General features: G+C 45.0%; 1 protein-coding gene across 1 annotated transcript in view; it reads left to right on the forward strand.

Moving 5' to 3' along the window:
- The window catches only part of PSMB7 (proteasome 20S subunit beta 7), a 65,144-nt gene that overhangs the window by 7,784 nt on the left and 39,195 nt on the right, over nt 1-18,165 (forward strand). Inside the window, exons 3-5 of the mRNA XM_066580801.1 lie at nt 134-231; nt 5,611-5,751; nt 10,308-10,423. Coding sequence (XP_066436898.1) covers nt 134-231; nt 5,611-5,751; nt 10,308-10,423 — 355 coding nt within the window. The remainder of the gene's footprint in view (nt 1-133; nt 232-5,610; nt 5,752-10,307; nt 10,424-18,165) is intronic.

Consider the following 18,165-nt stretch of genomic DNA (forward strand, 5'->3'; position numbering starts at 1 on the left):
AAACTTTTAACTCGCCCCTGTGCATATACCCTAATTGTAATGAGATCTGCTCATTCAGCTTTGATGAGATTTTCCTTTTTCTGAGCGTTATGATCGTTATTGGTTCTTCTGAAGTCTTCTGTTTCCCCCATAGGATGGGATTGTACTCGGCGCTGACACCAGAGCCACAGAAGGGATGGTGGTCGCTGACAAGAACTGCTCTAAGATCCATTACATAGCGCCTAATGTCTAGTAAGTATCTTGTGTAGTATCTAAGGTGACGTTGGTAGAAACAATTAAGATTGGTAAACTGACTACTTACAAATATGTAATTCTTCACTTTAGCACATTGTTAAACATCCCACAGCTTCAAAGTTAGTTGGGGTAGATTCATGAGCAACAATTGCTTCAGCTCACACTCATGGGGAGGGGGGTCCTGTGAACAGACCTAGTTTATAAGGGAGATGTGCAAACCACAAAGCCTCTTTGCCAAACTAACTGCACAAAAGAATGAGGATCTGTGTATTTTGGGCAGGTTCAGTGTATTTGTTGGATTTACATATTTAGGATGAGTTTTTAGAAGATTGAACTGCAACAGAACACGCGCTTAGACTGCTGGAAATGGTCTTGTTAAATAAATAGAAAAATCGTGCTACAAGATTCCTCAGGATAGGTCATCAATATTCGACTGATGGGGGTTCGTCCGTGTGCAGGCACCCATAACTTATGAGTGACCACTCATACGTGTTTTCACGTCTTAGGTGTCTGGGCCTTAATCTACAAGGCTGTAACAACACGCTGACCCTCTAGACTAAAGCCCCGGGGTCTGTGTGTGTGTGACACCCTCTTGCTATCGGCTGCCGGAGGTGTCACTGGGGGCCAAGGTGTGTGCCCCCACTCCCTAGTCATGCGATCGCCATTACCTGATGGATAACTGGGATCGCATAAAAGTTTTAAAGTTAAATGAAGTTGATGTTTTATCTCCCTTCATGGATCGGATCCATGATGGGAGCTGAAACTACTCCTCTGGCCTCTGCGATGTCCCGCAGAGATTTGGTAAAATGTCGGGCGCCTATGCAGAAGGCCGGAGAGGGAGGACATTTAAATCTCTCTGCTCCTGGCTAGCATTGATACCACGACCCCCAGTCATGTGATCGCCGTTATCTGATGGATAATGGTGATCACGTAAAAGTTGAAGAAAAAAAAGTTGAAGTTTAATATCCCCTGACTGATGCGATCAGTGAGGGGAGATGAAACTTCTTACCGGAGGCCTGCGCATTTGAACCCCGACGCGATCATCCTCTCCGGTTCTTCCCCAGCTTCTGTGCATGCCGGCAAAATGACGGACACATGCACAGAAGCCTGGGAAATTTAAAAGCTCCTTGCTCCCGGCTACCGAAGGTAGCCAAGAACCTGGATCAGTGACCGGTGGCCTCGTTGAGTGGTCCCCGGTCACATTATCATGATTATCAAATGGTGTTGATCTATCTTAGGCCAGTTTCACACAACCAGATGGGAATTTCAGATTCCTTGTGTCCTTGTTCTGTGGTAATATGCGGATCAATCCAATGCATTGGATTACACAATTCCGCTCACATTAGCGGGTCGGAATCAGGTAATCCACTCTCAGAAAACCGAACGCAGCAGGTTCTATTTTACAGCGGATATCCGCAACATAGAGCCCATTGTGCTCCATGGTTGTAGATATACTTGCAGCCCATACGCAACTACATTGTATACGGGCTGCAGGTACCGGCACAGTACATTACGCGGCCGTACGCAGGACCACGGCCGGGCTCACAGCTGGGATCCGCTGCAGTCCTCCGGAATCGGATTCCATATATGTCCGTGTGAGCCCGGCATTATTCAGACCGCTATCTGTAATACGTAATTTACAAGAAGCCCCAGGAGCGCTCGCCTTCCTGCAATTCCAAGAGCAGCTTGTTGAGCGCCTTTTGTGTGAGACCACCGCACTTTAGCAAGCTTACAAGTCGTAGGTGCGAAAGTTCAGAGCGCCACTTTTTACACAGTCAAAAAAAAAAAGTGTCAGGTTTGCAGCAAGCATGGGAGGATGAGGGAAAGCTGGTTTTATTGCCCCATTTGGCCATCCCAACCCGGCCTTTGTAATTACCCGTTTTGAAACGCACCACACAGGTTTACATTTTCATCTTGGGATTTAAGGAACCCTGATAAGGGTGGGCGGAGATTACTTTTAGGAAGTCATTTTTTTTTCCGCACAAGTGGGCATTGGGGTCTGCAATTTATTCAGTTGTGCCCTGAAATCCAATGGGTGTTCCCTCCATTATAGGCTTAGTCATTTGTCCTGTAAGTAGATTGGGACTACAATGGGGGTATTGTTGAACACCGAAGAACTAGTGCTATAAAATTTGTGGTGCATCTCGGCAGTTTTCCCGGCTTGAAACACAGAAAGCTGTCGTGAAAGTAACATTTAAAAAGCAAAAAAAAACCCATTTATTTTTCACATGTTTTATAATAATTGTGTCCAAATGCTGAGTACACTGGATAAATGGGCTTAAGGGGTCTAGATTTCAAAATGGGGTCACTTGTGGGCGGCGCTGTATTGTCTGGCATCTTGATGACTCTACAAGTGAACAGTGGGGCCTGGAATTTATTCAGTTGTGCTCTGAAAGCTAAAGGGTGTTCCCTCCATTACAGGCCTAGCCATGTGTCCAGTAAACAGATTGGGGCTACAACACGGGAAAACAGGGGTCAAAGTCTTCATTCCTATGTGCGCTGTACAAAAAAATGTCTTTAAAATGACACAATTGTTAAAAAAAATTAAAATCATAATTTTTTTTCCTTTCTGCTTTGCTGAGATTCATTCAAAAACTGTGGGGTCAAAATACAGTACAGCCCTACATGAATTCATTAAGGGGTCTAGTTTTCAAAATGGGGTTATTTGTGGGGGTTCTCCATCGTTTTGGCCGCTCAAGGGCTCTATCAGTGGGCAATGGGGCCTAAAACGCCTTCAAGCAAAATGTCTGTTCTGAAAGCCACCGGCTGTTCCTTTTGGTTTGGGCCCTATTGTGCATACAGATAGAAGATTAGGGCCACAATGGGTATGTTTCAGAGCACAGGGGTATCCATTTTGGGCTGAAAATCCTCATTTTCATGTGCGCTATGGAACAAAAATCAGGAACAAATATTTACAAAAATATTAAATTTAACTTTTTCTCCTCTAATTTGCATTAACTCCTGAAAAGAAACTGTGGTGTCAAAATACTCCTGACCCCCTCAGTGAATACACTAAGATGTGTAGCTTTTATTAAATGGGGTCATTTGTGGGGGTATCTATCATTCTGACAACTATGAGCCTTTGCAATCTTGGCTTGGTGTAGGAAAACAAAATGTCGATAGATGATGTTAAATTTGTACGTTTCCTAAATGGTTAAATATTGCTAAAGTTTTTTAAAGGTGCATCCAGAATAAAGTAAACAGATGGAAATATATATCTTATCAAAAATTTGTACAGTATGTTTGCACATATTTCAGATATTGCAGTTGAAAATTTTAGCACTTTTAATAAATATACACATTTTATCAGTCTATTTTTACCACCTAAAGTACAATATGGTGTTTTCTGGAAAATAAGACACTGTCTTATATTAATTTTTGCCCAAAAGAGGCAGAGTGACTTATTTTCGGAGGGTGTCTTAATGCTCACCTCGCAGGCGCCGTCACAGGCTCTCACTGCTCTCCAGGCACTCCAACAGTCTTCCATGTCGTCCTCAGCGCTGAGATAGCATTCTCTTCCTGGTAACGGGGCTTGAATACTCCGCTTCCAGCAAAAGATTGCTGTGATTGGCTGAAGACCGCAGCCCCAGCCAATCACAGCCGGCGCTTGATGAGCCAATTACAGCCATTCAACAAATGACATAAGGGTGACTCGGAAGACTACCAAAGGGTAGGGCTTATTATCGGGGCAGGTCTTTTTTTCGGAGAAACACGGTATGTGGCAGAAAAACAATATCAGAATCACTTGGACGTGTAAGTTATTCTATGTTGAAGTGACACATCAGATTCCAAAATTTGGCTCCGTCACTAAGGCGCAAACAGGCTTGGCCATGAAGGCCTCCCTCACACAGGTGCTTTTCTTAGATTCGTGCGGTGTTTTCAGTGCCGCAGTATGACGCTCCCATTGTTTTCAACGGAGCCTCTGAGGACAGGCACTCGAGCGGAGTCTGTTCTATTTTTCGGCGTTTAGCGCAGCTCCTCAATGAAAACCATAGTAAATTGCGGCGCTTTGCCAAATGCCTGTGTGAGGGAGACCTAAGGGGTAAAGTACGTTCACATGGGCGGTAAATACTGTGGGTTTGTTTATGTAATTTCCACATGGAAAATCCACAACATTTGCAATACAAGCTCTGTGGATGACATAGTACGTAAGGCCGAATGAAGACAATGTCCGTCTAGTCCAGCCTGTCTATCCTCCTGTGTTGATCCAGAGGAAGGCAAAAAACGCCAAGAGGCAGGAGACAATTAGCTCCTTTGGGGGAAGATTCCTTCCCGACTCCCTAATGGCAATCAGACTGTTCCCTGGATCAACTCCTAATAGTTCCTGCCTGCCTGTATACCCGGATTAACAAATAACCTGAGATTTATATCCTGTAATGTCCTCCGAGGTTTTAGCAAATGTCATCCTCAGGGTGTTGAAAAACATCCTATACTAGGTGCCTACTGTAGGGTAGCACTGCTGGTTGCTTACCTTTTTACTAAGCCCACAGCAGTAACAGTAGCTGTAATAGATTGGGATGTGGCCGGACCCAGGGGGATTCTTCTGCTATTTGCTGTACGGAGGCTGTGAAGGGTCACAATGCTGTTTATCTCCCTATCTGCAGGATTTGTTACTGTAATGGCGGCCGTGGAGGATCAGGGTGAAGAGTTATAGCAGCAGGTTGAACTTTCATACAGATCTAGTCGCAAAGTCGCTGTGCCCACAATGACAGAGCGACGTGATCTGCAAGAAAGCTCGAGCTTGTAACAAAACTTCTCACACTGATTCTCTGCAGCCACTGACATTACTGCAATGAATGCTGCCTATCTGGAGATAATGGCGTCCCGCCACTTCACATTCCTCTAGCTTTTCTCGTTGCTGTGTACCAAGTAAGGCCGGGCTCACATGACCGGATTTTAATTGTGAATTCTGCGATCAGCGTCCATGTGGTCTTTCCATTGTAAAACGTGGGCATTGAAAGGCGTGCATTTTCAAATTTTTCCATCACACTCACAGATGTGAATTGCGCATTCCGCGACGGAAAAAAAAACCCGCTGCATGCTGTTTTATTGCAGAATCCACGCCAACGGCCTCCATTGATGTCAATGGATGTGTCTGGTAAGAGCCCATATGCAATTAACATTGGGTATGGGTTGCCGGTAACCGCGTCATCGCTGCGGGAAATACAAACAAAAACCTGCACTGATCATGACCGCCTGCGAGCCTCCACTGTCGCCCACAATACAGATAAGGGAGGTACTTTTTGGCTGTTAGGTGGATTGAGGTGGACTGCTGCTTAACCCCACGAGCTCTGCTGTGCGATCTACTCTTCCTATACTGCACTTTACACACATATTGAGCCTTTTTTTAACTTTTTGGTCCGTTTTGTCTTTTAGCTGCTGTGGTGCTGGAACAGCCGCTGATACAGAAATGACAACACAGATGATCTCTTCCAACATGGAGCTGCACTCTTTGTCGACAGGACGTTTACCCAGAGTAGCGACCGCTAACCGAATGCTCAAGCAGATGCTATTCAGGTAATAAGATGTTTAAGAATGAATATATGGGAAAGGTGGCCCAGTGGTTTAAAGGGAACCGGTCACCAGGCATATCCTTTTCTAGCTGCTCTCATAGCCGTGACCAATCTGAATCAAGCTGGGCACACATGCTTTTACAAAAAAAAAAAGGCTTATAGCGTTTTTAGAAATTCTTACTTTTATCGATGTGAGCCCAATACCATATATCTAGATTACACTCAAGTTCGGTGCTAACAACCAATGAGGTTGAATCAGGGAACCCAAACAACCAATGAGGTTGAATCAGGGAACCCAAACAACCAATGAGGTTGAATCAGGGAACCCAAACAACCAATGAGGTTGAATCAGGGAACCCAAACAACCAATGAGGTTGAATCAGGGAACCCAAACAACCAATGAGATTGCTGGAATTGTGAATCAGAACCAATGAGGTTGCTGGAATTGCTCGATAGTGCTGAACTTGAGTGTAATATATATGCAGCCCAGTATGGTAATCATCCGCATTGAGTCAAAGAGGCGTCGCCAAGAGGTCTCTGAGTTAGTGTGTTAATTATCAAACTCAGCCTCTTCCCCAGTTGATTGCTGGTCTGTATGTCAATACTGATAGCGCTGAAATCCTGCGCATGCGTGGTCCGTCACTCCTGCTGTCTTCCCTGCACGTGTGCCGTGAAGCAAGGTATAATCGCCACGACTTCACCAGTTGTGGAAGACACAGCAGGAGTGACGGACCACATGTGCAGGATTTTAGCACTTATTCACAGACGCGGGTGGCGGCGGCCAGCTGGAAAAGAGGCGAGTTTGAAGAGTGACACGGAGACCTCTCATATAGCATATTGGGCACACTTCAGTAAAAATGTCTAAAAATGCAATAAGCCTTTTTTTTTTTTTTTTGTCAATGCATATGTGCCCTGCTGGATTCAGATTGGTCACCACTAAGAAAGCAGCTTAAAAATTATTTTTCTTGAGACGAGTTCTCTTTAATAAGCCAACTGTTTGAGGATAGAAAAGTAGGTTCATTATTGCCAAGGGCTGTGACTGCAGGGTGAAGTTTCTGCACTCCAAAAACAGCTTAAAGGTGAATTAAAAAAAATTGTGAGCCCCAATGGGGATAGAACCCAATATCAAGTCATGTAAAGTGCTGCGTAACATGTATGAGCTATTAATAAGGGTGATTAACTTATGAAAAGCGGTCGTTCAACTTATTCAAATATTCTCAACAGGCTCCCCATGTCTAAAAATAACAAACCGGCTTCTACTAACCTTTCCGGGTCACCTCTCACGGCTCCCCTCTGTCTCTAGTGCCGAGTCTCCCCTCTGACGTAATATTTACAGGTTAGAGCTCCATGATTGGCATCATCAGCCTATGACGTCCCATTCACAGGCTTAAGGGGCATTTACATGGGACGATGATCGTTCCAAATTTGTTTAAACGAACAAATTTGTGCAATAATCGTCATGTCTAAACGCACGGCCATCGCGCTATTCCTTTATAATTCGCTGGTCGTTCACTTTCAACCAACATGAATATCATCGCTGGATCACCAGCCTCTCGCTGAGTTTAAACTTTTCTCGCTACACATAGAATGTGAAGCGCTGGGTGAGAAGCCTGCAATCCAGCGATGCTCTGCAAAAGCGCTAACAACCTAGCGGGGACCTCGGGGCTTGTGCAGTCATTCAGTCGACTGTCCCTTCTAAATTGGGTGTTACTGCAGACTGTAAACATTTGGTCAGATGGGGAGAACCCGGAGCGGCAGCGCTGAACACAGCGGGGAACTGGTAGAGGGGGCCTGGAGAGGAGAGTATCAACTGGTTTATTATTTTTTGACACGGGCAGGCTGTTTATAACATTTGAATAAGTCTGACAACCCCTTAAGGCTGGGTTCACCCGGGCGGAATTATCGCGGCCACACTGAAAAACCGCGAGAATTCCAAGGGAATTTTGCTGCGTTTTGGAGCGAAATTTGACAATTTGGCCAGGGAGTATGCCTTATTACGATAATTATTTTTATATATAATTAAGCCCATAATTTTTTTTTTCTTAATCCCAGAGAAGCCCTTCAGAGGGCCACCAGGTTTATGCTGCCCGAGCCCATATGCACAGTGTGCCCATGTATGTTTTATTCTGCAACGCAGCAGCATTTCATAGTAAACGTACTTCTAAGTATGTTCTGAAAAGCTACAGCATTTCAGAATAAAGCAGTGGGCATGCCTGTATCGGGTTCACGCGGCTCACAGTGCGGGCAACATGAACCTGGTGATCGGTTCCCTATTAAAGGGGTTGTGCCAAGTTATCCCCTCTTCCAACAACTTGGATCCCCACTGAGCCTAAGAACAAGGAGTCTCAAAGATCCCCACATGAACGGAGCGGACGTCATTCATGCACATCACCGCTCTGTCCATTTCAATAGCAGTGTTGGAAAGCGCTCAACAATCTCTGGCATTGTGCAGTCTGACCCCCACAGGTAATAAAATGTATCCCCTGTCTTGTGGATAGGGGATAGTTCTACAACTTGGCACAACCCCTTTAAGTTTGGCATTGATTTTGTCCCTGTTGGTAAGGACATGTTCTCGCTAATCACTAATTAGATTCTTTTTCTTACAGGGGTTATCCCATTTCTAGATATTCACAGAGAAGGTAATCTGTAGCAGAACAGCGGAAGTCTGCTGCCCAAGACCCCCAAGGATCAGCTGTTTCCCCAGGACATTGTCTTTGTGTACAGAGCTGTTGAGCTGCAGGTAGCAGACGGCTCCGTACATCGCACAGTGGCCTGCATTGCAGGCGGAGTTCTATTGAAATGAATGGGACAGCCTGCAATACCAACCTGGGCCATTGCACAATGTATGGAGCTGTCTGCAGCAAAACTGCTCCGTACACAAACACAATGGAAACAGCTGATCGCCAGGGGGTCCCAGGTAGCAGATCCCTGCTGATTACCTCCCCTGATTGTCCTGTATACATGGCCCTAAATAGTGCCGTCATGGTGTCATTTATGGTTGACCACTGAGAATCTATCCGCTGAGTAGATCCTGTCTGATATTTTCCAGCTTCTCCTATTTAGGACAATGTTGGTCAGTTGTACCTTGTTACTAAACATTAAGCGCCGCAGGGTAAGTCAGTATGAAACGCGTTCGTCGCACTTCCATAAACTAGTTGACAACCAGTGGGGAGAAAAGCTTAAGACCCCACAGATGGGGAGCCAATCTTCACACTGCGTTGACAAATGCTATTGTTTCCAGTTCTCTGGGCTCCGTCCTGTCAGCCATTGTTCTAAAGCTTTACTTTACAGGAATGTTGAAGAGTTGTCTGCGCTCGAGATTGAATCGCTTCTCATTGTGTTCATTTGTTTGACAAGGAAAAGCAAGCAGGAGAGACGCTCTGCATGGCAGCTCCGCCATGAAATATTTATACCAATTGTAGCAGCGGAACAGTTTAATTCTGCAAGGAATTTCCAGCAGCTCTAGGCAGCCGCCATACATCACTGCGTGGAGGCAAACGGGAGAGTCTACAGCAGTTTAAAGTTTTAAGGAAAGGAGATCTGGGTTTCTGCCTCTGGCTTAGTGTCAAGCATCAGACTTTTCGCGAATCAATTACGGCCGACTACTTTAGTTTTAGCAAGTTTGTAAAAAAAAAAAAAAAAAAAAAGTCGTCAAATAAAAGGGAGCTTTGTGCCGTTTTACACAGATGAGAAATCCGCTTTATAAAGACAAAGCTGCCGTCTCATTTAGTCAGGAAGGGTGTCGGCGTACATCTTTATAGGGGAATTTAGCGTCTCGGCTGTCGGATAAAAGGCAAAGGCTGCGGGTGGAGGAAAATTAAGAGCCTGTGCGCAAATGACGGGGAACGGTCTAAGGTGGGACGCACCGGGAACGGAGACGAAGAGGGGAACCTGCGGTTGGCGTCTGTACAAGTGAGCAACACATGCTACGCAAAATCACTTTAGCACGCAGTGAAATGCGATTTCCACGAGCGAAGGAGAAAATCGCAGCATGTGCTATTTTCGTGCGGTGTCCGCACGGCAGACTGCTTCCATTGCAGTCAATGGAAGCCGTCCGACCCGCAGCCTTAACAGGATTTTTACACACAGATTCGAGGCGGTTTTCAATCAAAAACACTCAAAACTCGGGCGAGATTCTCACCCCTGTGTAAACGTAGCCTAATGGCAGTGTTAGAATAATTAGGTTGTTTTAGGATGGCGTTCGCCTTAGAAAATCCGTTTATAAATGCCGTATTAGTGGAGATAGTAGAATGCAGTACATCACTGACCGCGGAATGGCTCAAAAGATTGTCTGGGTATTGCATGGATGGCCCATTGATTTCAGTGGACGTTGTGTAATGCTTCATTTTCCCTGTGGTGGCGCTGCAGGGAATTTCAACACGCGTTCTCAGATCCCTGTAGAAATGACAGCTGATTGCTGGCAGTCCCTATTGGATGGCAGCGTTCCTTCAAATCAATGTACTACTTTTTAACAAGTCTGTAAATCAATGATTGGTATTAGGAAACCAAGCCCGTTTCCTATTCCCAGTTTGATGGAATCTATTTGCTATCTTCTGACAGGTACCAAGGCTACATCGGCGCTGCCCTCGTCCTCGGAGGAGTGGATTGTACCGGCCCACATCTGTATAGCATATATCCTCATGGGTCTACAGACAAGCTTCCCTATGTTACAATGGGTAAGTAAAGACTTGGCTATAAATAGCAAGAATATCGGATCAGTGCGTTTGTGTGAAATCATTGGCATAGACCATACAATGACGATTCTGCAAATGCCGTCTATCCTTGCAATTGGCTTTTAAATGGGTAATTTTTATCTAAAAATTATTACAAATCTGCTGGATATGCCATAAATGTGTGGGGTGCACGGTTTGACTACTGTAGTTCAGGCTTTGCATTGCCCAGCCTGTCCACTAGGTGATGCTGTTGCACAATGTAAGTCATTTTTTTGGCTTGTTACGCTGTAACTTTAGCACGTTTTTTAATCTTTTCTGCTGTTCTGAGTTTTTGTATAAATCCGCATTAATAACCGCTTTTCACTCTCACATATACAAGTTCTATGTCATTGTAGTATATGTAACCTATAGCTTTTCCTTATCTAAATAAAAACACGCAAATGTGACGCCAAGTGCAGCTCACTTCCATGAAATCCTTAGCGCCTAAAGTTTTTACCCGATTTCTTACAAACCTTTCCACTTGCTGTCGGTGGTACGTTTTCTTTGTAGAAGTTTATTTTTTTTTTATTAATGCAGACATTTAAGTGAATTACTAACTATATAATAAATGGACGAGGCGGGTCTGCCGGAGCGATCGTTGGTTTTTTAACTGGCTCTGTACATGAAGGCTAGCTCCTTCTATGAGACTTCAATGCCGCCCTAAGGCCATATTCCCATGGTGCGGAGCGAGTTGCACTTGACGTTCTTGGGTGTGACTCGTCTGACAGCACATGGATGCACTGTCCGATGTGCCGGACACCGCACCTTTACACGGCTTAGTCTCATCCAAGAATCGGACAAGAATAGGGTGGGCAGCGATTTCCTAAACTTGGACTATTGGTGAAAAATCACTTATATGAAGGAACCTATTCAAATGAATAGTTTTTTTTTTCTTCTGTGAGCTCTGTCCTACGCGGACAGAATTGGCGCGGGATAATGAATACAGCCTTTGTGTTCGGTCTGTGAGTGTAGAAACATATATGGACTCTTTACTAGTAGTTGAGCTGGTCATGTGATCCCATTGGTCCAAATAAGCCAAGATGGTAAGAACTCTCTAAAGTTTGACTCTGTGATTGAGTTCCACTAAAGTTAACTTTATATGATCTTGTGGACTATCAGACTAAATGTAACTTTACATGGGGGGATTAGCACCAGAATTCTCGCTGTGGAAACAGCAAATTCGGGCAAGAAGTTGCTCCCCTATCAGTCGGGCTGTGTAAACAGGAGCCGCTCAATGTTTGAGTGACTCCTTTTTACCGTGAAGGCAGGCGGCAGCCATAACGATCCCGGCCCGCTCTGCAAACGTTCGTACGACTATCGCTCTTGTGTAAGGGCTCTCTCACACAAGCGGTTTTTACCACGTGTTACGCAATAAGCAACTTTGATTTACTTTCAACGGCGCCTCTATCAGCGCATGAAAAACCCAGTCGTATACATGCCAAGATAGTGTATGGGGATCGGTCGGCAGGCAATGCATTGCGTAGTTATGCATGAGTGAGCTTTAACATACGGGAGCGATAGTCGGGCAGCAGCCAGTCACTTATGCGCCCGACAGTCGTCCCGTGTAAAGGCACCCTTCGTTTTTCCATCTCCTCATTACCTTAATTACATTCTCTGCGGTTCCCGCTCGTCACGAATCTATAGACCACTTTAGATATTTCTTAAATTTTCCGCCACCCCGTTTTTTCGCGTATGGAGTTAAATGAACATTTTTGCAGTTTTTTGTGGTGTACTTCGCATTACTAGCAGAGAAACTTTCTTTTGACTGTTTTCATACAAATTACAGGAGCGTTGAATGGTCGTCAGAGTAAGCATAAAGCCGCCTAATATGTGGTGTCACAGCCCTCCACTTCTGAAGACATGAAGAGCTGTCGTTTTGCATTTAGTAAGACACACGATCTCTTACGCTGCGCTGTGTTTAAACAGATAATTAGGCTGTTTGGGTATAGGAGATCTGCTGCGTAAGGTGCCGGGATGATGGAAGGATGTGGCACTATAGGAAATGCTGATGCCAGCAAGGTGTCCTGTCATTAATGAGTTAGGAATTCTAATTAGTCTTCCGGACGCTATTTTTTTCCCTTTACCCCGGCACTTTTGATTTTTATTTTATTTTTTTTCTCACTCCTTTTTCATCACTTATCAATTTTGCAGAAAGTTCTGCTGCCGTGGAGAATTTCTGGTCCTATCTGCAGTATTGTCAAAACCTGCTGCGGTAGGATCAATGGGTATGACGTCGTTCTGTAAGCACTAGTGCGGGTATTGGCGTTCTCCCAGGATTAGACCATATTAGGGGGGCAGTGTGTATTATTTAGGGACATGTTGGGTCGGTGTAAGGTCGCTTTACCTTGCTTTGAGGTTTACTGAAAATCTTGATTAATCCCTTTAACGACGGCCTTTTTTTGTAGCGTTGCTTTAGAGGAAAAGTGCGTTGTCCGCTCGCTAAGTTAGACTGGGCAGTCTTATAATGCGCCAGATTTATCACTATAGCTCTGCTGAATTATAAATCTGTCGAATTTTAAGATGGTCTAGCTTAAGTTTATACCATCAATTAGTTGGCTTGGCTTTCGCCAAAAATTTACCAAAATTTTGCTACAATTTTGGCCACAGTCTTTTTTTTTTTTTTTTTTTTTTCCGGACAAGGCAGAAAAAGTGCCTAAAATCCTAGTAAATGTGGCACAATTTTCAGCAGAAAACTGTCATATTTTTAAGACTAAAGCCTTCTGAGTACATGGGAGCAGCCTGTGAGGATAGCCTCTCGCCCATAGCTAAGAAAGCGTCCCAATTACTATAGAAGCTCAATACCTAACAGGCAGTGGATTGCAGAGGGGCTGGAAGGGAGACCCCTAGTGGCAGCCGCTTCAGCCTTGATTTACAATGCTAAAACACATTTTTTTTTAAATGACCGTGTATTACAAGATTGATGAGACACACAGGCTGTTGGAAAAGTTTGCGCCCCTTTTAAAGAGTAATTACACTTTTATGAAACTTTTGACATGTTTGGATCAGTGAGGGTCTTGCAGCTGAGATGCCTGCTAATTGCTAGGATGAGGGGCTGCAGCAATCGCCTGAGCGCTGTGCTCCTTTGGCTGTCCCTACTGCTTTTCAGCTTCTCCCGGCAGCTGAAGACGGTCTCTTAGAGATGCATAGACACCTATGACGCCATCTTAAGCTGCAGGGAGCAGGCGAAAAGCAGCAAAGACAACCAAAGGGGTGCAGTGCCTGGGTGGCAATCAGCGGGTGCGAGAACCTCACTAATCAAAACTTTTGACATCTCTCTCTAACAGGTCAGAAGTATCACAAAAGTGCAGTTACTCTTTAGGTAACTATCTGTATACTTGGTAAAAGGTTTCCCTAACAGAAACCTTTACCGGGACCTTCTGATAGTAAGTGTGGCTTTACTCAGGACCGCTAATGTCGGGATAGTCGCACCGTAGTTGTTCCGGGTAAACATGTCCACCAACCGTCATTAGCAAGGATCTGTTCAGTAGTGCAGGGGTTCTCAACGCAGGCATTATTACCCCGGTGTTTTTACTTCTCAAGGGGGCGGTGGAATGAAAAGGGGCAGCAGGGGGGCGATGGAACATAAAGGGGGCAGTAGGGGCGGGCCTTTTGCTTGGCTTAGTTACTGCCAAAAATTGGCAAAATTTTTCGATCTGTTGCTATTTTTGACACAATTTAGGCCATGTCTCCTTTTTCGGACGAGTCAGGAAAAGTGTCTGAAAGAGTCTAAAAGCACGTTTGGTAGTACATGTGGCGCATTCTGCTGCAGTGTGCGCTTGGAAACTGTCGTATTATGAATACTAAATCTACCGCTAGGCCGTGATTCGCTAACTGAGTTCATACCAAGAGTCTCTGTTGCCGACACCCTACATATGCGATACAGGTAACTGGGTTGGTATTTGCAGCCTCAGGACTGGTGGATGTCACCCCTTGGGAAGACTTCCATGCCCGCTCACTGCACAGTGTGTATCTTGGAATAGTCTGGAGGAGTATCATCACTCCTTAGGGAGAGCGCCTAGAAGGTGAGTGAGGATGCTTATAAGGCCATGCATGCTCCTCTGGGAAATATGCAAATAAGGAAGATGAAACAATACCTCAGTAGCACCACCTATTGGATGGCAGCATTCCTGCAAATCAATGTCTGAACCTTTTATACAGGTCTTTAGAACAATGATTGGGAATTGAAAACCAGGAATGCTGCCATTCAATAGGTGGCGCTGCAGAGGTATAGTTCAATCTTCCTTTTTACATATTTTCCAGAGGAACATGCATGGCCTTATAAGTCTCCTCACTCACTTTTTAGGTACTCACATTTAGGAGACATGTTACCCCTCCTGACTCGCGACATAGGCCTCTCACTAGCCAAGCCAAGATCCTATTGCACACTAATGAGGGGCAAAGACCTTGAAACAAAAAACTTGTATGCGAAAATCTCATGAAATAGTACTAGGAAAAGGTTCAACCCCTCATACGGCTACATCAACAGGAGAATCCATAAGACCAGTGTACAACGATAATACAGTGTCAGACGTCTCTTGTGGTCTTGTTTACCCCTTACATGCTGTATTACAGCGCTAGTCACCCTTAGGGCTCGTGTGTCATTTACAGCGCAAGATGATCGCTCAAATGTTGAGTAATCACTTTGCACTCCGAGTGGAGGATGCAGAAGACGAGCGGGGCCACTTGTCTTCTGCATCCAGCTGTTCCCCCACTCGGAGTGCTCAGCTGTCGTACAGCCGAGCGCTCCAAGCGGGGGATGCAGAAGACAAGTGGGGTGTCCCCGCTTGTCTTCTGCATCCAGCTGTTCTCTGCTTGGAGCACCCGGCTGTTGTACACAGCTGGACCGCTCTGTTCTTCATACCCAGCCTGTCATCAGTATGTCACTAGTCAGTATGTCACTAGTATCAGCTGTGAATCCCTGATAAGGCTCATCATTGTCTTTCAGGCCGCTGAAAGCCAACGATGAGCGATGGCTTAACGAAAGTTGCACGATGTCAGTGCAGTTACACACGACGGTAATCGCTCAAGACGGCTTTTGAGCGATAATTGTTGTCTAAATGGGCCTTTAGTTGTAGAAGAAAAGCATTACCACAGTATATTATTTTACTGTCTATTGGTTTTAAGAGCGCCTTTCTTGAAATCTAAGTTTTAGCCCGCAGATCTTGTTCCGCACGCCATCCTACACTGGTTTCTTGTGCATTACCTTCTTTGACCAGAGGGGGCACTGCTGCTTCATAAGTGAATACTTCTGACTATTCCTAGACCGATTGTGGAAGCAGAATATGGATTTCAAGTAGTATTTCATTTATTTCAGCTTATCCTTTGCCTAAAACCACTATTTGTCGCATTAATAAGAGATAAAGTATTAACCTCTTCACAACTTTTTATTCTTTTTCCCTTCTGAAATCCCGTTCTTTTCAACTTCTGAAATATTTTTTCTTCCACGCTGAAATTATTTCTGTATATCCCAATAATAGATTTCATGGGACAGACGCAGAATTATCGTACTACTGCGTTAACAGGTAGCTTATTTATGGCCGTTTCATCAGAAATGGGGGTTATGTCCTGTCACTATAGATTGGTACAGTCTAACATGTAGGTGTGTGTGTGTGTGTGATCTGTCCTAACACAATCAGGACCTTGCCCGTGGGGTGCTGCATCGTAACACGAAGGTCTCATGCACCCGGCTGATATTTCCGTGCTGTCCGATTGCGATGTGGACAGAACTCGCACGGAATATGAACTTTCAGTTGAGTGGGTTACTGCACATGAGCGATCCCTTTTTTTTTCGACCATCGGACTGCTGGTCATAGTTGGAAAGATCGCTGTCCATCTTATTTTTCTGCGAGTGTCGCACGAGAATAGGACATGTGCGGTGTGATGCCGTAAGTGTGCTTACGGCCTCCGGCCTTATTCGTATGGGCTGCGGGTACTGGCGGATTGCGAGGAGGACAGAATTCGCATGTGAAAAGAAGCCATTAATTTCAATGGGTTTAATTGACATGGGCGTTTTTTTCTTTCCGTCCGTGATAGAAGAATTGCTTCATATGCTAGTTTTGGTCGCTTCTTCTAGAATTGTCCATTATTTGCAATTAATAAAAAAACCAAAACAAAACACATAATATTTGCATGCGATGGGTTTTTATAATTGGAACTATTGGAACCGTGTGTGTGTATGTATTTAGAGATGTACATACATGCGCAACCGAAATGCATGCGCAAAGTATGGAAATCAATGGGTTTTATTTGCTGCGTGTTGTGCGCACAAATATGGCTCTGTGAAAGGGACCAAAAAAAGAACCTGTCCTCACCGTTTGAGCCCTGTGAACTACGTTATGGGGCTCACTAGTGAGGGAATGGGCAGAGGTGCCCCTTACTCGCCGGGTCCTCTGTGTCCCTACAAAGCTGGTGCGCACATAGTGAGGGAGCGTTCACGAAGCATTGTTGTACACGCTGTGTACTCCAGGGGGTGCTGTGACCGCTGCTGAAAACAGCGCTGTGATGGAATCCCCAAACGGAACCCCAAATAAAGTGGAAACAAACAGAATTCTTGTAAAACGGAACCAATGGGAGAGGATCCATCTGAAGAGTCAGTCTGGGTGCGCTGACTACGCAGGGACGCAGCGCAGGAACACGGCTACCCTGGCTCGCCCCTTCCTCACCTTGTCTGCCACGTAATGTAGTTTCTGGGGCTCAGAGGTAATGACGGGCTGCCTTGTATATGTGATGCTTGGACTTGATGGTTGCAGGGATCAGGTAGCCGCGATGGGAAGATAAACTGTATATAGATGTATAGTTAAGAGCAATGTAACAGCAGTTTGTAGACAAGTTAGTACATCCAGGGGCCACCAACATTGTAAGTCTGTTGCTAAAGATGCTTTTCTCATGCTAAATAACTGTATTAATCTATTAAAGGGGTTATCTCGCCACAAATATTTATCCTCTATCCACAGGACAGGTGATAAATGTGTGCTCGCTGGGGGTCCTGCTACTGGGTCTCCCAGGGATCACGGGAACAGCACAAGAGATCACTAAGACCCCTTTAGTATATGGAATGTTTTTACCGCTCCATTAGCGATATATATCGCCAGAAACCTACTGCACACTGATGGGGGGCAAAAACCCCGAAACAGCTGTCTGTGTATGGATTCTGGCTTGGTTTACAATTCGCAATCATTGTTATAAGGCTTGTCTAAAGGGTCTGACATTGACTTGCAGGAATACTGCTTTCCAATAGGTGGTGCTGCAGAGGTATTCTTCTATATTTTCAATCTTTTCTGGCACACCTCTTCAGAAATGGTTACCTGGCGGCACACCTCTCCCTACTTTCTGCACTTTCCCACTGCACCCCAGAATGCTGCTGCACCATTGGATGGCAATCACTGGTCTGTGGAGATACAAGCACATCGCTCAGCGATCTCCTTCACTCCCATAGAAGTGAATGGAGTGGTAGTCACGTATTCTGCGCCACTGATCTATTCATTAAGGGGAACTTGGAGTGCACAGTTTTTGTGATCCTTGGGGTCCCGGTGGTCAGACTTGCAAAACCTCCTATCCTGTGAATACTGGATACATAATTTTGGTGAAACAACCCCTTTAGTAAATTCTTGCACTCTCCATAGAATTAAAAGATTTTCCAGGCAAAACCTGTTCTTGGGATAGGTCATCAATAGTTAATTTGGGTGGCCCACCACTTGGGTGGCCTG

The sequence above is a fragment of the Eleutherodactylus coqui genome, chromosome 10 (assembly GCF_035609145.1).
Source record: "Eleutherodactylus coqui strain aEleCoq1 chromosome 10, aEleCoq1.hap1, whole genome shotgun sequence".
In the NCBI taxonomy this organism is placed as follows: Eukaryota; Metazoa; Chordata; class Amphibia; order Anura; family Eleutherodactylidae; genus Eleutherodactylus; species Eleutherodactylus coqui.